This window comes from Ochotona princeps, chromosome 11 (assembly GCF_030435755.1).
Source record: "Ochotona princeps isolate mOchPri1 chromosome 11, mOchPri1.hap1, whole genome shotgun sequence".
NCBI lineage: Eukaryota > Metazoa > Chordata > Mammalia > Lagomorpha > Ochotonidae > Ochotona > Ochotona princeps.
The window spans coordinates 73,109,709-73,135,198 of record NC_080842.1 but is presented as its reverse complement, the minus strand read 5'-3'; the positions used below and the strand labels follow the sequence as shown (position 1 = coordinate 73,135,198).

At 55.3% G+C, this 25,490-nt stretch overlaps 1 protein-coding gene across 1 annotated transcript; it reads left to right on the top strand.

The window, feature by feature from the left end:
* RNF4 (ring finger protein 4) lies at nt 1-22,395 on the top strand. The gene is made up of 8 exons (XM_058670349.1): nt 1-165; nt 8,199-8,338; nt 11,431-11,545; nt 13,750-13,833; nt 19,256-19,261; nt 21,244-21,403; nt 21,717-21,765; nt 22,160-22,395. The coding sequence occupies exons 2-8, from the start codon at nt 8,330-8,332 to the stop codon at nt 22,307-22,309; spliced, it is 573 nt and encodes a 190-aa protein (XP_058526332.1). The 5' UTR covers nt 1-165; nt 8,199-8,329; the 3' UTR covers nt 22,310-22,395.
* The last annotated feature ends 3,095 nt before the right edge of the window (nt 22,396-25,490 follow it).

The window sequence follows — 25,490 nt, the reverse complement described above, 5'->3', positions numbered from 1 at the left end:
GGGCCGTGCCGGCGACGGGGCCAAGGGCTTCGGGGCGGAAGTGGGTCGCGGCCGAGTCGGCGGCGTCTTCCTCAGGGTGCTTGTGGTCAGCGGCTGGCCGGAGGCGCGTCCCTGCTGCCGGGCGCGGACGGCGCGGCGCCTCGCGGGCCTCGGGACCGGCTCCGAGTAAGGCCGGGCTGGGCGGGGTCCGCGCGGCCTGGGGTAGGCCTCGGGGCTCGGCGCGCAGCCGGGGCGCGGGGGTCTGGAGCCGGCCCCGGCGCCAGGCCTCCCGCCGAGGGGGCGTTCGCAGCCGGGGCCCCGGGAGGCGGTGTGGTGGGGTCGTGGCGACCGGCTGCTTTTTGCTCGGGGCTGCGTCCGTGAGAGCTGAGCTTTTGTCTAACCTTGGCCCCCGTGGGCGTGTCCCGCGCTCTTCCGCTGCCCGGGGGGCTGCCCTGTCCGGGGGACCTCACTGACCGGGGGCTCTGCTGACCCGGGAGGCCTCGCTGGCCCGGGGGGCTGCCCTGTCCGGGGGACCTCACTGACCGGGGGCTCTGCTGACCCGGGAGGCCTCGCTGGCCCGGGGGGCTCCCCTGTCCGGGGGACCTCACTGCCGGGGGCTCTGCTGACCCGGGAGGCCTCGCTGGCCCGGGGGGGCTCCCCTGTCCGGGGGACCTCACTGACCGGGCGTCCCCGCGCCTGAGGTGGGTGGGGTGCCATGGTGGCTTGCTGGGCGATGGGCAGGGGGCGTCCGGGTTGTGTGTTACTCTCGAGGACGTATTGCTGGTTTCTCTGATGCTTGAACTTTTGTTTTCTGAGTCTAACTGAAAAAGTGTTTATAACACCTTTACCTTTTCAAAAAAGAAAGCTTTATTGGAAAGGTGGGTGTATACAGGAAGAGAGGGAGCTCTTCCGCCTGCTGGTTCACTCCTCAGAAGACAGCGACAGCCTGAGCTGAGCCAGGAGTCAGCAGCGTGGGACCTGGAGCCAGGAGCATAGAGCCAGGAGCCAGCAGTGTGGGACCTGGAGCCAGGAGCCAGCAGTGTGGGACCTGGAGCCAGGAGCCAGTAGTGTGGGACCTGGAGGCAGGAGCAAAGAGCCAGGAGCCAGCAGTGTGGGACCTGGAGCCAGGAGCATAGAGTCAGGAGCCAGCAGTGTGGGACCTGGAGCCAGGAGCCAGTAGTGTGGGACCTGGAGGCAGGAGCAAAGAGCCAGGAGCCAGCAGTGTGGGACCTGGAGCCAGGAGCATAGAGTCAGGAGCCAGCAGTGTGGGACCTGGAGCCAGGAGCATAGAGCCAGGAGCCAGCAGCGTGGGACCTGGAGGCAGGAGCCAGCAGTGTGGGACCTGGAGCCAGGAGCCAGTAGTGTGGGACCTGGAGGCAGGAGCAAAGAGCCAGGAGCCAGCAGTGTGGGACCTGGAGCCAGGAGCAAAGAGCCAGGAGCCAGCAGTGTGGGACCTGGAGCCAGGAGCATAGAGCCAGGAGCCAGCAGCGTGGGACCTGGAGGCAGGAGCAAAGAGCCAGGAGCCAGCAGCGTGGGACCTGGAGCCAGGAGCAAAGAGCCAGGAGCCAGCAGCGTGGGAACTGGAGCCAGGAGCATAGAGCCAGGAGCCAGCAGCGTGGGACCTGGAGGCAGGAGCAAAGAGCCAGGAGCCAGCAGCGTGGGACCTGGAGCCAGGAGCAAAGAGCCAGGAGCCAGCAGTGTGGGACCTGGAGCCAGGAGCATAGAGCCAGGAGCCAGCAGTGTGGGACCTGGAGCCAGGAGCATAGAGCCAGGAGCCAGCAGCGTGGGACCTGGAGGCAGGAGCAAAGAGCCAGGAGCCAGCAGTGTGGGACCTGGAGCCAGGAGCAAAGAGCCAGGAGCCAGCAGCGTGGGACCTGGAGCCAGGAGCAAAGAGCCAGGAGCCAGCAGCGTGGGACCTGGAGCCAGGAGCGTGGGGCCAGGCACTGAGGACTGGGCCATCCTCCGTTGCTGTCCTCCCCCGCATCAGCAGGGAGCTGGACAGGAAGCAAGCCAGCACAGCACCTCGGGCCCCGTGAATTCTTGCTTGAATGACGGCCTTGATAAGTTGCTTTCTGCTTGTCTTTCTGCATGACATTTTTATGCCACATCCACTGGGGTCCTGTACGTCTTTGTGCCGCACACATCTTTGTACGTAGAATGAGTAGAATTTCCCACACCGTGGCAAGGCGCACGTTTGTGTGGTCGGCGTGGTTTTGAGGTGGACAGAGGTGGGTTACAGCAGGGAGCGGAACTGGAGTCCGCTGGCTCTTCTGGGGCGGGAAGGGCAGGATTGTGCAAGACCGGGGGAGGCCCAGGCTGCACAGGCCCGCAGGAACCGCTCGGGGCGGAAGCTGGGAAGTCGCATGGCTGGAGTGGTGTGAACAGTTGGGTAGGACCGGAGACTTTGGGGTCAGTGAGGAAGAGAACAGTAGCCAAGACAGTGACTGGCGGCTGAACTTGGTGTAGAAGGCCGAGGCGGAGCGCAAGACTGGCTCGAGTGTTGTGTGTTTCCAGCAGTCTACAGCCTTTAGAAGACAGATGGGCTCCTGCAGGGTGCCGAGGGCTTGCGTGGGCCTCGGCGTCCCCGCGTGCTCTTGCAGCTGGTGTTCTTAATGCCCAGCGACTGGCTCTCTTCCGCGTTTCCCCCTGCCCGTGCCGGCTCTGAAGTCTGTCAGAGGGCCACCTGCTTTCCCAGGCCTGTTGTACCCCGACGGCCGGGAAGCCTTGGGCTCCTCACTTCCCCTGGCGTCTGGCTGTCAGATTTGGAAGCTTCTCCCTCCTTCTCTTGGTAACTCTGACCTTTACATTTTAAACAGAAAGAAGTTACCAAATACGCATACTGTGATCAGTTGTACATCAACATGCCTGCCATCTTTTCTTATGTGGCTATAAACAGTAAAGCTGTTACCTTGGCAAAAAAAAGTGTGAGGTTTGAGAATGCTGCTGTAGGTCTCTGTAATTCCCTTTGGGAATGAGTTTTTGGGGCCACAGTCAGGGTTAAGCGCTGAAGCGTAGGACAGGCTGGAAGCTTGCAGTTAGAAGTGAAACTGTGACCACCACGCATTCCTGAAGTGCTGTTTTAAAGCATGCACTGCCTGCTGGCTGCTGAGTGAGCTGCTGTGTAGGTTTAAGTTGGCGAATGGCTGCTGAATGGCAGCGTTTCTGTAACGGTGAAGACTGTGCCCGAGGTGTTCCCAGAGGCTCCTGTGGTGAGCCCTCCTGCTGTAGCTCGGGAACCACAGCCTGCGTGCTCCTCTGTGGTGGGAAAGTGCCTGATTGATGTTGCTGGAAGCCTCAGATGATGATAAAGAGCCTGGGGGAGGGAGATTGTTGTAACCGGAGGGCTCTGGTTGTAAGCCTCTTCAAGGAACGGCTCAGTGACAGCGATTTCTCCAGAGGGAAGTTGCTGTTCCTACGGGTCAGCCCTGTCTTCTGTGTCTCACCACCTACCCCCTGTCCACATGTTTGAAAGGGAGGCTGATTCAAACCCAGAGAAAGATCTGTTCTCTGGTTCACTTCCCAGATGGCTGCCGTGGCTGTGCCTAGGCCCGGCCAAAGCCGGGTCTCCTGTGAAGACAAGGGCTCCAGGCGCTTGGGCCGTCCTCTGTTGCTTCCCCTGGCCTGGCATGGAGCTGGGTGAGAAGCAGGGCACCACTGTGCCAGTGTCACAGCCTAACGTGCCCTGCTGCTTGCTGTTGCAGCATTCTTTGTAACTTACATTTTGTTTTGCCTTTTTTTTTTTTTTTTTAAGTATTACTTATTTTGAAGGCCTGGTGACGGATCTTCTGTCTGCTGGTTCGTCCTAAGTACCCACAGACCCAGGAGGAGACCAGGCTGGAGCCACGGGCACAGAGTCCATAGGGGTTTCTCACTTGGGTGCCAGGGCCCCCCCGTACTGCGGCCATTATCTGCTTCCTTCCCAGGTGCCTCAGGAATAAGCTGGACCACCGGCAGAGCCAGACTCCAGTGTGGGAGCCTGGCAGTTTAATCTGCTGTGCCTGCCATGAAATCTGCTTGTCTTTGGGCCAGTGTGATGAGCTGTAGTGGCATCACTGGGATCCCATGTGAGCACAGGTCTCATCCCAGCCACTCCACTCTTCCAGCTCTCTTGGCCGCTGGCTTCAGATCGGCTGTTTCGGCTGTTGCAGCAGATCTTTGTATCTTTATATCTCCCTTTCCAATAAAAATATAAGATAAATCTTTTTTTAAAATTGCTTTTCTTTCAGTCTCTCTCTTTTATCTTTGTGGTGACTCTGTGATGACTTTCCTTGGGCCTCATGTGATGGCTCACCTTGCAAATGCTGGGATTCCATATGGATGCTAGTTCATGTCCCAGCCACTCCACTTCCCACCCAGCTTTCTGCTTGTGGCCTGGGAAAGCAGTGGAGGACCCTGCCCCAGCGTTGGAGCCCATTTGGGGAGTGAATCCATAGATAGGAAATCTTTGTCTCTCCTTCTTTCCATAGAATCTGCCTTTCCGATAAAAATAAATATTTGAATTTTTTCCGTTAAAAACAGTTCTCTGTTAAGCATGTAATAAACTTGACAATTTCAGTGGGGCAAAAAGGTTTTTAACTTTATTCACATATTTTCCAACTGCTCAGTAAGAAGTTAGTCCATAGGAAGTACCTGATCCAGAGTTAAGTATATCATGTTAAGGAACACTGAAAGAGTGGGAGAAATGGAAGAAACCTTTGAGGCAAGTCTTAGAGGATTGGAAAGAATTATGCTGAGTTGGGGGGAGTGGCAGGACCCTTCTTGTAGGGGAAAATCTAGAGAAGTTGCTTGGAACCCAAGAAACTAAAGAAACTAAGCTGAAAGAGGGAGCCAGCCGGTGGGTGGCGGCCGGGTGCTGCCCAGTGCCAGTGTCCAGGCCCCGCTGTACAGTGCTCAGGCTCTTCAGGAAGGTGGCCTTGTTCTGTGGGATGTGGGATTAATGTATTTCAGAAACATTTGAGCACGATGGGAATGTGAGTTGGTGCTGGCCAGTTCCTTAATTTGTTGATGTTCTCACAGTTGAGGGATGTGTGCTTGTGTCGGCCTCTGGGTCAGGCGTGGAGGAAGGTGAATGGGACTGTTGGTGCGGCTTGTTTTTCTTCTGTCTGGGGCGGGGCAGGGGCCTGCTCCTTGCTGGCTGCCGGCTGCCTAGCAGCGTTGGACTTGGTACACTGGACTACCGAGTGATGACCAATAGCCAGGGTTTATTAACAGCATCAGGCTTTTATAGACTGGGTTTTATAGTCTGTTAAGCTTAAGGAGGAGTGTTTGTGGCAGGATGTAATTTACATATCAGGAGCCTGAGGGAGTTGACTTTTGGTTGTGGGAGTTCCCGTCCCTGCCTGGAAGGACCCTTCTGAGGGTTAGGGTTAGGGAGTAACTGTCTCCCTACAGAGTTGTGACTTCTCAGTGTCAGACTTCCTCACCAGGGGTGGGAGATGGGCGTTTGACACCTTAGAGACCCTGATGGGGGAAGTGTGTTCTGAGGGTGTTTCTTGAGTGGCTTCCATAGTTTGGGGGAAGTTCTTGGTTTCATTGCACCAGGGTTGAGAAAATTGTTCCAAGGTCTGTTGGTTGACTAAGTCCATCCTGGTGCATACGCAGACTAGGGATGTGTTGCGAAGCGTGGCCAGGAGACTCGTCTTACCTGTTCTGCTCTCCTTTCTCTGAGGAGGCGATGATTACCCTGCTGGCCTCAGTGAGCTGGCTGTCATGCTCCCATGTGCATCTAGACATGCTGTCCACTGCACAGGCTCCACAACACCAAGAGGCCTAGTCCTCACACAGGCAAGTCAAGGTTGGACCGCATGTCCGTGATTGTGCCTATGGCGGGTGGTTTGAGTCCAGCCATCCAGTTGGGCTGTCCCCCAAGAAACCTTGCCTGGAGTGACCTCAGACTTGACTCTAATGTATGCCAGCTAGTGCAGGGTCAGGCTCGGTCTGTCAGCCAACACACATACTGCTGGATGCAGCTGCCTGGTCAGTTCTGTCCCCAGCCCCATTTTTCATCTGAACTGATGACTGCTATGGCCCTGCCCAGGCAACCTGCCACAGACCTGGTCCTTACGCATACCAGCGGGTGCAGTGACCTAGTCGGGGCAACTCCCAAGAGCCCCCATCAGACCCCAGACCCCAGACCCGGTTTTTGCATGTGCCAGCCTCTGCTGCAGCCAAACCCTACCTGGCCCTGTACGCTGACAGGTGCTACTGCTGCATCCATCTTGATGGTCCCCAGCCCTGTTCTTGTACTCAGCAGTGCTATGCGGGAAAGTGCCACAGTTTCCCCCTAGGCACGTTGCCTACCTCAGATCTTGTACCTGCCAGGGGTGTGGCCCGGTTGTGACTCACACCCAGTGCTAGTGGTGCTGCCATCTAGCCCTGCTGGCCTGCTCACTTCTGGCTCTTGTGCGAGCCAACAGGTGCAGCAGCCTATCCCAGTCTGGCCCATCCCCGGTTCCCGCTCTCACACTTATCAGTGGGAGCTGCAGCCCAGCAAAGGAGTGCACATAGTTCCCCTACAGGGCCCGCTCCCAGCCTCAGGTCTTGTGTGTGCCAGCAGGGGCTGCAGCCCAGCACCTGAGATGACCTGGCCTGGCTTTCACTCATGCTAGTGTGTGCTGTGGACTGGTCCAGCACGCTCTAGCCTGCTGTTGGCCTTGGATTTTGCACTAACCGACAGGAGCTGTGCTTGGCAGGGGAGTGCCCCAAGTTCCTCTACCAGACCTGCCCCCAGCAACAGATCTGCTGCCCTGGCATGGCTGGTTCCCAGTCTTGGCACTCATTGATGGATAATGTGGCCTTGCCTGACCTGCCCTTACCCATTCTGGCTCTCGCCAATGGGTACTATAGCCTAGCCCAGTCTGGCCTGCCCCCAGCCCTGGGCCTCATGTGTGCCATCGGGGCGGTGGTCTTGCTTTGCACTGTCTGCTCTTGGTCCTGGCCTTTGCATGTGCTGGTGGTTCTGTGGTGCAGCCTGGCTTAGCCTGTCACCAGCTGAGCTCTGTGCATACCAGCAGTGCCACAGAGGCGAGTCCCCTGCAGAATCTGACCCAGGTTCCAGTATTCTAGTGCTTTGGTGGGTGCTATGGCCAGCCACACATGTCCCCCTAGCCCCAGCTTTTGGGAATGCCATTGGGAAGTAGGTGATGCTGTTTAGCCCAGCCCACCCACATGCGCGGGTACCTTGTTCTGACTCAGACATCCCCTCTGTTTCCCCTCTCTAAAAACTCCATCTCACTCCCTCGCTTACCTGCAAGTGCAGTGGCCCAGTGTGTGGAAGATGCCAGAAGTTGTTTCTGCGCTGCCCAACATGCCCTCCACCGCTCTCTCCAGTATGTCCTTAGACTCCTTCCCGGGGCAGTCTGCCTCCCTCTCCCTCCACCCCGCCACCCAGGACCAGGGTGGCATGTCCTGGCCTGGGGTTTTCCGCCTTCCCCCTTATCTTTCATTTTTATTTTTCTGATGATGTTTGCATAGTTGACCAGCTTGAGAAGATGGAGGCCTAGGAGAGTGTGGGTGAGACCACTGTTTGCAGCTCTTCTCCCTCTTCCTCCTGTATCTATCTGATCCTCACTTATCTTAATAACAATAATAATAATAATAATAACAATAATAATAATAATAGAAGAATAAACAACTATGCTGGTGTGCTGGGATAGTTAACACTTATTTGGCATTCACCAGGCCCCAAGATGCCCGCCAGCCTTAGCTGCTTTTCTCCTAGCAGTGGAACACTGCCTCGGTAGAAGGCAGCCTAGGCCCTTGCATGTAGCTGGGGGGCACTGCCCAGTTTCATCTTAGAAAATTGAACCCAGGGCCCAGTGTGGTAGCCTAATAGTTAAAGTCCTGGCCTTGCCTGCGCTGGGATCCCATATGGGTGCCGATAAGTGTCCCGGCTGCTCCACTTCCCGTCCAGCTTCCTGCCTGTGGCCTGGGAAAGAGTAGAGGACGACCCAGAGTCTTGGGACCCTGCACTCATGTGGGAGACCTGGAAGAGGCTCCTGGCTTCAGATAGGCTCAGCTCCAGGTACTGTGGCCACTTAGGGAGTGAACCAGTGGACGGAAGAGCTTTCTCTATTTCTCCTCTCTGTAAATCTGACTTTCCAGTTAAAAAAAAAAGAAGACTTGGTGCTAAGGACACAACTTGCACGAAGTATTCAGTAGGTGGCGGGAAGGCGGGGGCAGCATTCATGTACCTAACAGCTTGTTGTTTGTTCTTTTAGGGCTGGAAGATTGTGGAAATCTGTGTGGACCCAGATTGTGCAAACCCAAGGATGTGTGTCCAGGCGGCCTGACGGGTGGATATTGGGCATCTTTGAGCCTCACCTCGAGGCCACGTCCTTTTCTGAACACAATGAGCTCGGTAAGTTTCACCAGCTTGTGAGTTATTTCCTTTTTTTTTTTTTTTGAAAGATTTATTTATTTTTATTACAAAGTCAGATATACAGAGAGGAGGAGAGACAGAGAGGAAGATCTTCCGTCCGATGATTCTCTCCCCAAGTGAGCCACAATGGGCCGGTGCTGCACCGATCCGAAGCCGGGAACCAGGAACCTCTTCTGGGTCTCCCACACGGGTGAAGGGTCCCAAGGCTTTGGGCCGTCCTCGACTGCTTTCCCAGGCCACAAGCAGGGAGCTGGATGGGAAGTGGAGCTGCTGGGATTAGAACCGGCGCCCATATGGGATCCTTGTGCGTTCAAGGTGAGGACTTCAGCTGCTAGGCCACGCCGCCAGGCCCGTGAGTTATTTTCTGAGCTAAGCAGCTGTGTTGCTCTGAAATGTTCCATAAAGCCTGCGGCTTGGAGAGTGAGTGAGCATCGCTGTCATCGTGACGCGGGTCCGCTTGTCTGCAGCTGCGTGGCAGGTGTCGAGAGTGGAGCCCAGAGCGGAGGAGCCGTGGTGTAGGGCTTCGAGCCCTCGGGCCGTCTGCGCCTTAGGGTGTAGACATCATACTACTCGGTTCTGCCTTGCCCTTCTGCAGTGAGGCTCAGTGTGTGACGGTGATACTGCGGTGAAAGCTGTAACTGTTGTGAAGAGCTTCCGCCACACCCCCGGGAGCTGTGGTTGGGTGTAACCCCGTGTCACGTGGAGCCTCCTGAGCTTTACTTGCGTGGAGATCCCCCAGCCCCTATTGCTCTGGTGACAAAGTGCCCGCGTCAGGCTTGTCATGTGACCTAGATGCAAAACAAGTGTTTGAGTTGCTGCGTTCAGACCAGATGTAACCCTTGTTCCTGAGGTGCGGAGTGTCCGTGGGGTGGTAATGGGGGTGCTGTAGCTTGTTCCTGAGGTGCTGTGCCTGCTGTGGGGGGCAGGATGAGACCCAGAACACGGTGGTGGGGTGCTGTAGCTTCCGCTGCCACCCTCTGAGGCTTTGGGTCCTCCCTCTCTTCTGCGTTCTTCCCTGTTTCTCTCTTTCAGCCTCTGCTGTGCTGAGGGCGCGCTGTGGAGAATGGTCTGTTCCCTCAGCCCACCCTTTATCTGCAGCTTGCCCCCATCGCTCACCTGTGGGGAGCAGGTGTCTTAACCTCTGAAGCTCCACCTTGACCCAGGCTAGAGCAGTTTGGCCTTTGATGTAAGAAAGCTGGTTGGGTTTCCTGAGTTCATTGTGAACAGCATGGGTGGCGATGAGACGGTGTGCAGGAGAGGTGCTGGTGTGGAGCGGCAGTACGCTTGAGTCCGCTCTTGCCAGCGGGGTGGGAACTGGCCACTTGAAGGAGGGCAGGAGGCTCAGGAGGACCTGGAGGGATGGTGAGTGCAGCCCGGGAATGTGGTGGGTGTCGGTGGACCAGGACTGCCTGCATGGCTCCTGTCCTGGGGAGCGAGTTGTGCCGGCTGTGTCTCTGCAGGGGAGGGAGGTGAGGGCCAGGGCACGTGTTGTAGGAGCCCAGTTCCTGGGCAGGGGCAAGCATTTGGGCACAGCGAGTTAAGCTGCTCCTGGGAACACCTGCATCCATATTGAAATACCTGGTCCAAGTCCCCGCTGTCTGCTGTTATGCTGGACAGGCCATGCGGGATCGCCCAAATCCGTGGGTTCCTGCCAGCCACATGGGTACCTAGGTAGGATTTCTGTTTCCTGGCTTTGGCCCAGCCTAGTCTGGGCTATCGGGGCACCTGGGGAGTGAACCAGAAGATGGGTCAGTCTGTTATCTTTTCCCATCACTTTACCTTTCTAAGAAATACATAGTTAGGGCCCGGCACCATGACCTAGCAGCTAAAGTCCTCGCCTTGTCCAAGCCAGGATCCCATGTGGGTGCTGATTCTAATCCTGGCTGCTCCACTCCCCATCCAGCTCCCTGCCTGTGGCCTGGGAAAGCAGTCGAGAAGGGCCCAGAGCCTTGGGACCCTGCACTCATGTGGGAGACCTGGAGGAAGTTCCTGGCTTCAGATTGGCTTCGGATCGGCACAGCACCAGCTGTTGCAGCCACTGGGGGAGTGAATCATCGGACAGAAGATCTTCCTCTCTGTCTCTCCTCCTCTCTGTATATCTGACTTTGTAATGAAAATAAAATATATCTTTAAAAAAAAAATACATAGTTAAAGGGGGAAAACCCCGACACTGGGCAGTAGAAGCCACTGGAATTTGGAGTGTCAGCGCCCCCGAAGCTTTCGAGAAGCAGCTCTCTTGGGAGTTAAGAACTACTGCTGGTTCTTGCCTGTGACTCTCCTGGTGTGGCTCTGGGTGCCTCAGATGCTCCGGATGAGGCTAAACCCAGCTCTTTCCAAAGCTGCCTTGGGACGCCAAAGCCACTGGAGCGCCAGCAGAACTAACAGTTGGCGGCCTCTGTTGTCTTCTGCTGATGGGCATTTTTGTGCCTGCCTCACCTGCCCAGTCTAGACCCTCCAGGGTTTCAGGAACAGAATGATTCCAGTAAACGTGGAGCATTGGCTCATCCAAGCTCAGTACTTAAATGAAAGCCGGAGTTCCTGAAAGGGGTGGGAGGAAATCTTCCGTCTGTTGGTTCACTCCCCAAATGGCCGTAACTCCTGCGCTGGACAAAGCTGAAGACAGCAGCCTGGAACTCTGGGTCTGCAGCGTAGCCGGCAAGGACCCAAGCTCACGGACCATCTTCTGAGGTTTGCCCAGGACCGTCAGCCAGGGAGGTGGATTGGAAGTGGGGTAGCAAGACTTGTTCAGAGTTCCTGGGTGCTGACATTTACTCTTCTGTGCCACAGGGTCCCCAGTGATGGGCTTTAGACTTAGAAATTGTCCCACATCACCCAGTTGGAGGACAGATAGACCCAGGGCTGGCTGGCGTAGTGTGAAGTGGTAATAGGAAAATATACTCAGGATTCTTAGTTTCTCACCCCTAGAATCTCAAGTTTTAAAAGAACCCCAATGTCAAATTTGCTCACTGACATCTTGTTTGGAACAAATGGAGCCGTGTTTCTGTTGGCGCTTTTGTTCCTTTTGAAGTCGTTGCAGTCTGGAGCTCTTGACTGTTTCTTTTCCCCTTCAGAGAAAGCGTCGTGGTGGGACAGCACATTCTAGACAGACGCAGAAGCGGACCCGGGAAGCAGCTTCTACTCCTGAGATCGCCTTGGAAGCAGAACCCATAGAACTTGTGGAAACTGGTGAGCTGGTCAAGTGGTCGAGGAATGCTGTGACTGTGGGGAGGCTGAGTTGGCTGGTGGGGAGCACGTTTGTGGAGCTAGACGGGGATCAGCAGTGGAACCTGCCAGCCAAAGAAGCCACTGCCGGGGTCTGTAAGATGGTCCCAAGCTGCTGCCAACTCACTCAGAAGCTTCATTCAGAGCCCAGTACGGAAGCCTAGTGGCTAACTCCTCAGCCTTACATGCACCGGGATCCTATATAGGCACTAATTTGTATCCCAGCTGCTCCACTCCCCTTTCAACTCCCTGCTTGTGGCTTGGGAAAGCAGTCGAGGACAGCCCAAAGCCTTGGGACCCTGCACCTGCGTGGGAGACCCAGAAGAAGCTCCTGGCTCCTGGCTTCGGATCGGTTTAGCTCCGGCTGTTGCACCTAGTTCCTTCTCTCTGTACCTGCCTTTCCAATAAGTATAAATACACAGTAGAGCTGCTCCCAGGAGGCTTGGTGTTGGCCACGCTTGGTTTTCTCCCTGTGTGCCCTTGTGTCTGACTCGCGGAAAGCCTTCGCTTTGCATTCAGAGGCTGGGACCTGCCTGCTGCCTGCAGCCCACAGTGGTGTCTTGGAGGGCTGAGGGTCTCAGGCCCAGGGAAGCCCACCTGCTCTCCAGGAGAGCCCTGATTTCACCTTGTGAGCAGAGCTTGTGGTCAAGACGAGGACTGGGTCCTGGACGGAGCTGCTTGTCAGGGTGGGCAGGCTGGTGGCCTTTCTTCTCAGTTATAAGCAGGTCATGGTGGGCGCTTAGCATGGAGGCAGGATGCTGGGGAGACGACCCGGGGCCAGCTTCCTGCCACCACCCTGGGGTGCTGTAGTGGTGACCCGAGGTACTCAGATCCTGGCCTTTGCAGCCCCCTTCCCCTGCTGTCTCTCAAATAAGCTGGTGTTTAGTAGTAGTTCTCCCAATATGTGTTTATTTATTGGAAAGGCAGCTTTACAAGAGAGGAGAGGCTGAAAGATCTTCCATCTGCTGATTCACTCCCTAAGTGGCTGCAGTGGCCAGAGCTGAGCTGAGCTGAAGCCAGGAGCCAGGAGCTTCTCCCGGGTCTCCCACGTGGGTACAGGGTCCCAAGGCTCTGGGCCGTCCTCAACTGCTTTCCCAGGCCACAAGCAGGGAGCTGGATGGGAAGTGGAGCAGCTGGGATTAGAACCGGCGCCCATATGGGATCCCGGGGCATTCAAGGCGAGGACTTTAGCCACCAGGCCACACCGCCGGGCCCTAAACCTGCTGTCCTAAGCTCATGCTTTTACTGTTTAGATTTATTGTGGAAGAGTTGAAGGGTTTTTTGTTTTTTTCTGTTCTGGTTCATTCCCAGATGGCCCCAATGTGGAGTGCTGGGCAGGGCTGCATGCAGGAGCCTAGGGCTTCACCCCGATATCCACAGTGGCCCAAGCACTTGGGTTACTTTCTGTAACTTCCCCAGGCCCTTGGGGAGCTAGACCAGAAGTGGAACAGCTGCAAGTTGGAGCAGTGTTTGCACGGGCTGCCTGCGGGCGTCCCAGGCAGCGCCTCTCCATGCTGTGCCCCGACCTCAGACTGTGTGTGAAATTACTGGAAACAAGCATGGGTGTGAATGGGTTTTGTTGGCATAAATGGAATGGCACTGTGCTCCTTGCTGCCAGCTGCCGGAAGTGACTGTCTTCATTGTGTGCTGCTCTAAGGCAAGCCGCCTGTCAGGCCCCACACATCTGACCTGTTGTGTTCTAGAAGATGAATAACTATTACCACCCATCCGTGCTCTCCCCATTCAAGTTGAGAGGTGCTGGAGAGAGAAGTGGGGCTTGAAGTGCGTCCCAGGGCTCGCTGACAGGCGTTGAGTTAAGCATTACTCTGCATCTTTGCTGCTAGTGAGGGGTTTGCTTCTCCCAGGGGTTTCAGTCCAGTCCATCCCAAAGAGAAAGGCTCTGAGCTGCGCATGCCCAGTGTAGGTGCAGGCCGGGTGTGGGCATAGCACGTGGTGGTGACACACCATGGGGAGAGAATGCGCGTGCACCCCCCTTGCACAGCATCTGCTGGGTAGCCCTGGGAGCACACTGGGTTGTTGGTTGTTGCTCCTGAGCAATGCATTGGTCTTGATGCTCGGAGTTAGGTAGACGCGGTAACCGTGTGTGCCATACTGATGAAGCTCTGAGGGGTGCACCCTAACGTGTGCTGGGCTGCTCGCTTTTGCAGCGGGAGATGAAATCGTGGACCTCACCTGTGAATCCCTGGAGCCCGTGGTGGTCGACCTGACCCACAATGACTCCGTTGTGGTAAGTGCTGAGCGGGAGCGGCTCTTCCTCAGTGCTGCCAGGGTCAGACCTCAATGACAGGTTTCAAGTCAAGGTTACAGCTTGGGTTGAGGAGCTCATGCATTCAGTGACTGAAATCCAGTGTCAAAAGTTTGCGGGAAGACCATGTGTTGTGACTGGCTGCCTGCGGAGTAGGCCTGTCTGCCCTTTGCCCCGTTGGGCCCTGGAGGCTTGGGGAGCCTCTGTGTTGGGTCTTCAGTAGCTGTAGCTGGTGGAAGCTGTGCTGCCTGCAGCGCGCTACGTAGGTTCCTTCACCTGATGAAGGGCACAGGAGCTCAGCTTAAGATGTCTGCAGTTGGGAGGGGCAGAGTGATGGAATTGCAGGAGCAGTCCCGATGGTGGGGTGGGCTGTCCGTCCTGGTGGTGGAGGGACGGTGAGCGTAGGCCGTCTGTCCTGGTGGTGGGGGGATGGCGGGGTGGGCCGTCTGTCCTGGTGGTGGGGGGATGGTGCGGTGGGCCGTCTGTCCTGGTGGTGGGGGGATGGCGGGGTGGGCCGTCTGTCCTGGTGGTGGGGGGATGGCGGGGTGGGCCGTCTGTCCTGGTGGTGGGGGGATGGCGGGGTGGGCCGTCTGTCCTGGTGGTGGGGGGATGGCGGGGTGGGCCGTCTGTCCTGGTGGTGGGGGGATGGCGGGGTGGGCCGTCTGTCCTGGTGGTGGGGGGATGGTGCGGTGGGCTGTCTGTCCTGGTGGTGGGGGGATGGTGGGGTGGGCCATCTGTCCTGGTGGTGGGGGGATGGCGGGGTGGGCCATCTGTCCTGGTGGTGGGGAGATGGCGGGGTGGGCCGTCTGTTGTGGGATTCAGGCTCACATTTACTAGTTGTTTGACCAGAGGATTTCTCTGAAGCTGGCTGCTGTTTTCCTAGCTGAAAAACAATTGTTTAGTCCAAATGCCAGTTTATTAATTTGTAGTAAGAAATACACCTGTGTAGGATTCTCTGCGTAGATCTGTGTGTTCAGCCTATTCAGGGCAAGGTCCAGCACTGTGGTCAGGTGTGCAGGTGACTGGGGGAGATGGCGCAGTGTGTCTTTCCAGAATGGGGGCGACCATCAGGCACTAGGAGGCAGGCTCCGTTTGCTGTCTTCACGCACAGAGGCGGTGTGCTGTGTGGGGAGAGGACGCCTGCTGCCTCACGGCCCTGCTGCCTCCAAGCATCCTGGGAGCTCTTGTGGCAGAAATTGCGTGTAGAGGAATTTTTCCTGCTGCAAGGGTCTCAGAGCCCCTGAGCAATTAGCAGTCCTGAGAGGGCTGTCGGATGCTGGGAGGCACCTGGTGAGACCCCGGTTCAGCTCTGCTTCACACTCCGCTAGGCTCACAGAATGGCACTTTCCGGGGTCGGACATTGTGAGTCGCTTGAAGTTTTACTGTGTTAATCCCTGTTTTCTGCCAAGTTGTTCCAGGTTTTATAAGAATCGTTTATTTATTTACTTTATCAGAAAGTCAGATTTACAGAGAGAAGGAGAGACAGATATTCTATCTGCTGGTTCACTCTCCAAGTGGCCGCAATAGCCAGAGCTGAGCTGATCTGAGGCCAGGAGCTTCTTCCCGGTCTCCCACATGAGTGCAGGCTCCCGAGGCTTTGGGCCACGATTAGGAAGCTGGAAGGGAAGTGGCGCAGCCGGGGACATGAACCGGTGTCCATATGGGATCCCAGTGCAGGCAAGGTGAAAACCTAGGGCCCTCCAGTTTTACATTTGAACCAGTCAGTGTCTTTAGATTCTTGGGATTCCACATCCTTACCACAACTTTTTCATTAAACCAGTTATTACCCTTTACGTTAGTTTCCTGATTCCTAACAGGATTGAGGGAAGTGAGAGACGAGCTCCCCCTGCCGGTTCACTCCCAGGACGGCCACGTGCGGCCGGCCCTGCCGCTGGCCAGCCTCCACCTCTTTCCCAGGCCGTTAGCTGGGAGCTGGTGGGAAGTGGAGCAGCAGAGACACCCATATGGGCTGCCTGCCATGACATAAGACTCGTCCCTGTTCTCTCCGTTGCCAGGTTTTACAGCATTTAAATTTATTATTGTTTTTTTTATATATTTTTTATTGGAAACATTTACAAAGAGAAGGAGTGGGAAAGATCTTCCATCCGCTGGTTCACTCTCTGCGTGGGCTGGAGCTGAACTAATTCAAACCCAGGAGTTTTTCTAGGTCTCCTAGGTGGTATAAGGGCCCAAGGACTGCATCCCCAGGCTGTGATTACAGCAGGAAGTTGGATCAGAAGTGGTGCTCATGTGGGATGCTCACTGCTGGCATCATGGCACCAGCGCCTAGAAATCTTTGTTATATTCACTTGCTTATTTGATTGTCTGTCTTCTAAGTCTTAGGCTAGTGGCAAAATCCTCACCTTGCACGCCCCAGGATCCATTATGGGCCCTGGTTTCCTGGTTGTTTCACTAACCTTCCAGCTCCTTGCTTGTGGCCTAGGAAAGTAATAGAGGATGGCCCAAAGGTTTGGGACCCTGCACCTGTGTGGGAGACCTGGAGGAAGCTCCTGGCTCCTAGCTTCAGATTGGTTCACCTTCTGGCCATTGTGGCCACTTGGGGAGTGAACCAGGGGGTGGAATATTCTCTCTCTGTCTCTCCCATTCTTTATGCGGTTGCTTGGGGAGTGAATCGTCGGACAGAAGATCTTCCTCTCTGTTTCTTCTCCACTCTGTGCATCTGACTTTACAATAAAAATAAATACATTTAAAAAAAATCTTCTAGAAAAATTCTAAGTCTTAAGTATGGCAAAGTTCATGTGGAATTTGTCTTTCTGTTTTTAGTGCTTACATATAGAACCTTGTGGTGCATGCGTGTGCTGCTCAGGAGTAAGTGGTTCATCTCGGCTTGCTTAGTGCGCGTTCCCTACCGGCTTTGGTGTCCTTAAAATGGATTTGGGTTTTTTTGTTGTTATTTTGTTTTGCTTGTCTTTTTTTTTTTTTTCTACAGAAGACTTTGTAAGATTGAAATTACTTCTTCCTTGAATGTTTGTTGGGACTCTACAGTATCTACCTAGAGTTGTAATCAGTGTTGGTAAGATGCTGGTTTTAGAGAGCCGATTTCCTCTGAAATGCTTGCTCTCGCTGGCGCTGTTCTCAGGCTTGTGGGTTTTGTTCTGGCGCCCTCGTTTCTGCTGTCAGGTATTTGTGTTTTCCTTTTAGATTAGTTATTACCAGTACTTTGTTAATATTTCCAGGAACCAACGTTTTAACTTTGTGGATCCTTTTTCTTGTAAGTTTATTTCCATTTCTTCATTGATTGTCTTTTAATTTAGTGTTCTTTTTCTAACTGACTTTCATTGTTTTTTATCCAGTTAGTCAATTAAGATTAAACTTTTATCATCAGTGTTTCATACTTGTATTATTCATCCAGTTTTCACTTGTTATTTTAAGAGTTATTTTTATTGGAAAGTCAGATATACAGAGAGCAGGAGAGAGACAAGGGAAGCGCTTCATCCACTGATTCACTCCTCAGGTGGTCACTGAAGCCAGAGCTGAGCTGATTCCGAAGCCAGGAGCCAGAAGCTGCTTCTGGGTCTTCCATGAGGCTATAGCTGTCCTCTACTGCTTTCCCAGCTGGAATGAAAGTGGAGCAGTTGGGACATGAACTGGTGCAGGGACATAAGCCAGTGCGTATAGGAGATCCTGGAGTGTGCAAGGCAAGGACTTTTGCCACTAGGCTGCAGTGCCGGGCCCCCTCTTGAGGCTTCCGACAGCAGACAGAATCCCCCATGCCGTTTTGTTTTCCTTTGACTAGTAGCCCCTGTGTGTGCCCTCCGTTTTCCTTACTTTGATGTTTGTGTAAGTGTGTGCAGGGGCTTGTGTGGTTTCTGGAAGCAGGTTCCCTGTTGTTCTCTGTTGAATTGAAAGCTGCAGTGTTGCCCATCGTTCCTCTGTCTTGCCTGCCTGAACAGGTGGCTCAAGCTGCAGGCCGCGTTTCCTGAGCAGGTGCAGCCGTCCTGTCCTGACGGGTTTCCACGTGGTTCCCGGCTTCTCTCTCTGCTCTGAGGTCTTGGGGCAGTCACCTGGCCTGGCAGTTAAGATGCTCACACCCTGTGTAACGAGTGCCTCTGTTCCCAAATACTGGAAAAAAAAAAAACCAGAAACCGAGTCTTTGAGGAAGAAGTTTGAAAACTATTTGTTAGCTGGCACTGTGCCACAGCGGGTAAAGCCTACTGCGTTGGTGTCCCTTGTGGGCACCGTTCATGTCCCAGCTGCTCCACCTTTGACTGCGGCCTGCGATGCACCTGGGAGAGCTGCAGAGGATGGCCTGGGCGCTCGGCGTCCACGCCCGGGGGCAGTCTGGAAGAGACTCTTGGCTCTACACCTGCCAGCGCTGCCTGTTGCAGCCATTGGGGGAGTGGACCAACATAGTGCAATCTCTGTAGCTCTGCCCTTCAAAGAAGTAAGCCTTAAAAGAGTAAGGAGGGAAGGGAGATGTGTGCTTGGGTAAATTACATTTCACAAAATTGGGTCCGATTTGATTGCTCAATGACTACATCCTCACTGTGCAAGTGCTGGAATCCCTTACAGGCGTCGGTTCTAACCCTGGTTGCAACCTCCCATCCAGCCCCCTCTTGTGGCCTAGGAAAGCAAAAGAGGAAAAAAAAACCTGGGGACCCTGCACTCCTGTGGGAGACTTGGAGGAAGCTCATGGCGTCAGATTGGCTCAGCTTCAGCTTTTGCAGCCACTTGGGGAATAAACCAGCAGGTGGAAGATCTCTCCTCTCTGTAAATTGACCTGCCTTTAATAAATCTTTTAAAAATTTTTCCTTCACAAAATCGTGTCTGAAAGTTGGGTTAACTGTTCGGACTGTGTATGGAGTGTGCCGTCGTCACACGAGTCATGTTCTGCTCTGTATCCTTTCGGATTTTCTTGTTTTCATGATGCTGTGAGAAATCCAGCTGATGGAGTCTCCCTGCAGGCTGGGATAGCCCCTCGGGATGTAGGGAAGGACATGAGAGGACGGTGAGTGTAGGAATGCAGAACCCAGCCCCTTCTGTGTGAGAGAACAAGACCTTCCTTCCACACCGGAGCCTCGGGGCTGTCACCTGTGCCACCAGAGGTGGTTTGGACTCTTGTCGGCTGCATCTTGCTGGCCCTACAGGTCACAGTGGTCAAACGGTGCCCAGTGTCCAGGCTTGGCCATCGAGTGTGTGGAGACAGCTGTTCTGGTGAACAGTGTGTAGTGCCCTCATCCTATCTCAGGGCTGTCCCTGGATGCCTGGCTGGCTGAATCTAGAGAATTCCCAGGGTTGTCCTGTGCTTCCTGTAGCTTGATTCTCATGTTGCGTCATGAGTCTTGCCTATACGTTAGAATGCAGAGGTTCCTGACGGCCTTCAGGTGCCCTGAACAGGTTGGCCCTGGTCTCCACTGCTCTCCTTCATAAGTGAGACTGGAGGGGAGTAGAAGGTGTGCGTCTCAGCTGGTGGACTGACGACGCTGCTCAGGCCGGGGCGTGGCCTGACTGCAGTGGCTTCAGAGTGTGTTCTGGTCCCCGCTGCCCCAGACCTTTCTGCTTTTAAGGTCTCGAACCAAGTTGGCGGTCCCAGGGAGGGGTCAGTGAGTGGACATTCCCGAGGGCCTGATATGCTCGTGCCTGGCCTCCGTCGATGCCAGGCAAGCTGACGTGTGGCAGTCACCTCCTGGGTCTTAGGGCTGCAGCACTGTGCTTCCTCCTGGGTGCAGGACTCCTGCTGTGCCCTAGGTGTGTTGCTGCCCAGAGTTGGGTGCTTAGGGAGAGCAGTTCCCACACCCCAGGTGCCATGGAGCCGAGGTGCCATACCCTTCCACCTGTGTGCTGCCGCTGTCATCGTCCTTTCTACTCACAGCAGAGTTCACTTCTCCCAACTAAAGCCAGGGTTCCCCAAGATGGAGTCCTGTTTCCAGCCTTTCTTTGCGGCTCCCCTTCCCTCTTCTGTAGCCTTCATCTGACGGCTGCTACAGAAGTGACACCCCCTCGACCCCCCAGTTTCCATGATTACCCTCTGTAGTCCCTGCTGGGAGTTGGGGGACAATGCTGTGGGGTGTGGGTTAGGTTCTTACCTTCAGAATCAAGATGTCTGTACTGAGGTCTGTGAAGCCAAGTCTACTCCGATGATCCTTCAATAAGTGGACTTTAACATGTGGAAGGAGTTGTGCCAAAAAAGCTTAGGAGAGCAGGCTGGCCTGTCCATGTTGAGCCACCTGGGGGTTTCGCCAGGCAGGGGCTCACTGGCCCACCGGTACCCCCGGATTCAAGCAGGCCTGTCACCACTCCTTGCTTGGCCCAGAGCACTTCGAGTACCTCTTAGTAGCCCAGATGCATCTGCCAGGAACCGCCAAGCCTGCGGTAACCTCTCCTCCTGCCTGAGCTTGTTGAGCATGCTGAGTTGAGGAGGCTTAGCATCCCTGCCATGAGGGAGTGAGAGAGGGGGCCATGGGAAGGACTTTGTGGAAGCGTGCCTCCCAGGCGCTGAGCAGGAGGTGGTCAGGATGTCGGGAACACGCTGTAAGCCAACAGAGGCTTTGGTGGGCTGGAAGCTACTGGTGAATGCTTTTCCTGGTAATTACACTGTTTTGAGTTAATCTCAGCCCTTTGTGTACCAAGTTCATAGTCATACGTGACCTGCTTGTAATGTGGCAGATTACTTTTTAACAGTATGCTGAGCTCTCTTGGCCTTGGCAGCAGCTGGCACAGGAGAGCGCCTGCAGGTGCTCTGGGTGCACTCACTGAGGCCCGCGTCCCTGGGGCTGTGCTCACAGCAGCAGCAGCATGGGGAGGTCTGGGCACAGTGCATCTCTCACCCAGGTCTCACAGCACGTCTTCGGCCGTGGGCACTCGCACTGCAGAAGCTCAGCGCCTTGGACACAGTGGGGCCTGGGAAGGGCCGCCTGGGACCAGGGGAAGGGCCGCCTGGGACCAGGGGAAGGGCCTCCTGGGACCAGGGGAAGGGCCCAGGTCCTCTGGGGGGTGGCTGGGGGATGCGCGTCACTCACTGAAAACAACCAGTACTCCCAGTGATTACTCAAACTGATTAATTTTTTCTCTTTTTGCTTTTTTTTTTTTCAAGATTGTTGACGGTGAGTGGTTTGGCCATTTTCTCTGGGCTTGGAGAGCCACGTGGTCAGGAGAGCACTGCAGATCTTGCCAGATGATCCTGAGGAGGTCCAAGAAGACCAGCAGGAAGATTCCCAGGGCTGCCCTGGCCACGCGGCGCAGTCTGAGCCTTGTGCCTGCCTCTAGGCGCGAAGCCAGAGCCCTGCTGTGGGGCCTCTGGGGTGTCAGGCAATGCCCAAAAATGCAGGGGGGTGTGGGTGTCCCTGGAGGTCCTAGCCAGACAAGGAGGGTTCGGGGGCACCAGGGTGAAGTGGGGACAAGGAGTCTGCAGTCTGAACTGTGACTCTCGTCTTAGAACGGAGGAGGCCGAGGAGGAACGCGCGGAGGCTCCGTCAGGACCATGCCGACAGCTGTGTGCTGAGCAGTGACGAGGAGGAGCTGGCCAGGGACCGAGACGTGTATGTGACCACCCACACTCCCACAAGTGCCAGGACTGATGGAGCTGCGGGGCTTAGGTACCATGGGCCCCTGTGCTCTGCTGGGGGAGGGCGGGGCCAGCACACTGTATTTTCTGTGGTTCCGGGAACGCTGGGCTGGGCTCAGTGAGCAGCACGTGCTGGTCCGTGGCGGAGTGGGTGTGGACAAGCCCAAGGCACGACAGCTGGGTGGTCGGCATCTTGTAGGGTTTTCATGGCTATACTGCCTGTCCCCTTGGCTTCCCAGAAGCCTCCCGGGGTGGGGGTGTGGCATGAAGGGAATTCAGGCTGCTTAGGGGGCAAGGCTGAGGGCTGTGTCTGCTCGGCTGCTGACGGGAACCACTGTCTGTAGGTCCTCGGGTACTGTGAGCTGCCCCATCTGCATGGACGGATACTCAGAGGTAAGCTCTGATTGGACAGGACTTCTCTCCTGGGCTCCGTGACAGGATCTTGCTCTTAAGGGCGTGACGCCTCACGTGCTCCCTGGGCGGGCACATACTTCGAATGGAAAGCACGCCAGTGTCTGACCCTGGATCCCCGGGGCCAGGGCATCAGCTTGTTAGGGTCCTCACCTGACCCTAACAAGCCCCTTACTTCTTGGGGTGCTCTGGAGCCCTCTTGTGCTGCAGCTGCTTGGAGGCCACACTGCTGCTTTCAGCTGGGGGTGAGGCCTGAGTGGGCTGCTCCTCCTGCTGCAGCCCTGAGCCCCTCCCCCGCAGGATCATCTGCAGGGGGCAGGGCTCCGACCCTCTGGGAGGAGGGAACACTCAAAGGCTTTCTTTCCATGTCTTGTAGATTGTGCAGAGCGGACGTCTCATTGTTTCTACAGAATGTGGCCACGTCTTCTGTAGCCAGTGCCTCCGTGATTCCCTCAAGAGTGCTAACACTTGCCCAACTTGTAGGAAAAAGATCAACCACAAACGGTATCACCCCATTTACATATGAAGTGCTCAGAGCTACTCGGAGGTTCGGACGGACCAAGGGAAAGCCTGGCCAGGGCTCTGCATGCTGTTAGGAGTGCTGTGGGCGAACCAACCCCGGCGCCAAGTGCTCTGTCATTTCCAGCCCCTCCTGGATTCTGTGTGACGCTCTGGAACGGGTCCAGCGCCCGTCTCCTCCCTGGGGGGCTGGTTCCCGAGTGGAAGAAAGGACAGTCAAGAATTGTGGCTGCAGCTCTTTCTGGAACCTCCATGTTGGCTGAGAGAATCCCCTTGTGCCCCAGCTCTGCTGCGCTATACTTCTCTTTGGCTTCTGCCTGTCAGTGGACCAGCCTGCCTGCCAGAGACCGGCCAGACCCGGCCCAGCCAGCCCGAGGGCCCTGGGTGCGAGAGCAGCCCTCTGTCCTGGAGAGATGAGCCTGCACCTTGCAAGGACGTGCATTGTTCCCTGCAGCCAGGAGAGCCTCTGCAGGGCAGACGGCAAAGTGCAATAAGCCCGCTCTTGACCTGTCTGTCCACAGCCTGGGAGATGGAGCACAGCTGCTCTCCTCCCAGAGGTCTGGGGCCTCCTGAGGAGCTGTGCCTGGCTGCCCTATCTCTGCTCACCAACTGTTCTCAGGAACCTTACCCACGCTCCAGAGTTTTTCACCTGGCACGGGACATGTGTTTGAGTGTCCTCTCTTTTCTGATAAAGTCTGTCCTGTGTTTGCCTCCATATGTCCTCTGACCCTCAGTTCTCGCTGCCCGGGTCTGTCCAGGGTCAGCAGACCCTGAGGTGGTGGCAGTCGTCGTGGCCTTAGCAGCAGCTCACGTCCACACTGGGGTCCAAGGCACCGTCTCTCCACGTTGCAAAGAACGCAGCCCGCCTCACTAGGCGTTCTCATCTGCTCCCCAACAGTGGGTGTTTCTAGCGGAAGCTGCTCCTTTGGCAAGTTGGGCTTTGATCCTAGCTCTTTTGACTGCTCCCCAGGCGTTGGTTGGCAACCCGCAGGGGCTTGGCCTTCCCAGGGCACCCATATAATAGCCTCTGCCCCAGGCTCCAGGCATGGGGGAACCTGGAGTGCTCTCAGATGGCAGCACAGGGCCGGGGACAGCTGGCAGGGTGAGGCCTGTCAGTGCCAGCCTGCCCCCACCTGCGTACCTCCTCTTCCTCAGAGGGCTTCAAGCCACCCAGCAGCCTTTTCGTGTGAAATGTCCCCAAGATGAGCAAGGGACTGGTCCAGCTTTGCTAGCAATAACTGCCCTTCAGATTGCCCTTCTGAAGGAGCAGGGACTCGGCACAGAATTCACTTTATGGGCTGAAGGCGTGCCCTCCTGTATGTGAAGAGCAAATGGTTATATTCTTCATTCTGACTTTTTAACTTTAGGCTCACTTGCAGTTCGTATGAATGAAAGTAATAATTTTGTACTTGGAGTCAAAGAAGGCCGTGTCCTGGCACCCATCGTTGCTTGTAGAGCCCGGCTGCCCTCTCTTAGGATAGCGTTGCCATGAAGTCCCCCTGGGCTTCCTGGAGAAGCCCTTCTGCTGTGTCCCAGTGATGTCCAGGGGTGACGTCAGGCGCACAACAGCTGAGCAGAGACACAGCAACACCCATTTCAAACCAAGTTTATCTCTCCAGACAACCCAAGTGGTTGATCATAAAGGTTGTGTTACTGTCTAACTTCAGTTGGGGCAAAATGTGTTTACTTTCTAAAAAAAGAATCACAAACTAAAAAGATTGGTTGAGAAAATTCCTTTCCCATCCTGAGTGTACATAGTTGAGCTCTCCTTGTTGATATATCCATGAACATCAGTTAGCCTTGGACTCCTGCGAGCGTTGAAGGTGGAAATAAAACCAGTCATTTGAACCAAGTATCTTTTGCCACGCATTTGTTTGCTTTTGGCAGTGGGCAGCACCCCCATGCCCTCACTCCGTTTTGCCAGTGTGCATGTTTTGCCTGCACCCGTTGTCCTAGAAAGCTTCTGCTGCAGACACTGGCACGCAGCGAGCCAGTCTGGGACCAGAACTCCAAGGTCCTGGAATCCCTAGCAGTGCAGAAATGGTTCTGAGAAGTGAGGCTGTTCGGGAGGCTGTCCTCCCCTCCGACATGTCCTGTGCTTTGGGCGGGAGTCTAGGCCCGTGGAGTTCAGGTTTTACCAGTAACTGCCATGATTGAGTGGTGCCATCTTAGCGTGAGGGAAGGACTTCATTTGGCTTTGGACAACTTGAGGAGGGCCAGGTTGTTGGCCTCCTGTGGTGAAGAGGCTGTAACACCATCATTGGGATGCTGGCCGTGCGTGTGGCTCTGGCAGTTATGGGGACACCCAGCTGCAGGGCTTCCTCCTGGACAGTGGGAAACTAGGTCGGAGCCGGAGAAGCAGCAGTGGCTGGCTTCCTGAGGCAGGCACGCTGTGCTTCCGTCCTGCAATCCCAAAATGGAAAAGAGTTCTGAGCGGGACCCTGTGAAAACTCCCTTTGCTGGCAGGCAGCAGGGTCTGCAGAGCTCATGCCTGAGATGGGTCATGACTAAGGGTGTGGGGGGCGTCCTCCCCTGGTCTGTCCTGAACACCCCAGGGCAAAGGCCCATTGGGAGGGCAGGGTGCCAGAGAGCCTCAGGCCGGCCTGACCTCAGTGGGCTCCCAAGGCTGGCTGGAGGAGGTGGTTTCTGGTTGTGAAATATTCAAATGGTATCTTTATTCCTGCTAGTCAGTTTGTTTGCGCCTGTTTGGGTTGCAGTGTCTGTTGAATGATCCTGCCCCATGACCTGGGCCGTTGAATTTCCTCCATTCCATCCGTCTACTGTGTCTTCTAGTCCCTTAACGTGCGTTCCGTTGTAGGGTGGGCACCCATTCTAGAACTCCGAACTTTGTGAAAACCAGTGTGAGCGTGACAACACATGTGGAAAATGGCTGTACCGTAGGTCCCAGAACACAGGTGCACTGGAAATCTTGTATAAAACTACCTTCAGGCTATGCAAATAAGGTAATTAGAAACATAAATGAACTTCCTAGTTAGGACTGTGTTCCGTCCTCAAGGAGTGGGGCAGGGGTGACAGGCAGCAGTGCTCTGCTCCAAGCATCATGGATGCATATTCAACTTGTGTTTGCTTTTCCAACATATGCCATTCTTGGATAAATTCATTGTGTTGATATTTTATACATTGCTTAATTTGTTTTGCTAGTATTTGGATTAGGGTTTGTTTTGTTT

Bases quoted from the DNA above. Each gene is read 5' to 3' on its own strand.
- RNF4 (XM_058670349.1), top strand. The intron at 11,546-13,749 runs GTGAGCTGGTCA...TCGCTTTTGCAG, and splicing joins CATAGAACTTGTGGAAACTG to CGGGAGATGAAATCGTGGAC. The intron at 21,404-21,716 runs GTACCATGGGCC...CACTGTCTGTAG, and splicing joins GATGGAGCTGCGGGGCTTAG to GTCCTCGGGTACTGTGAGCT.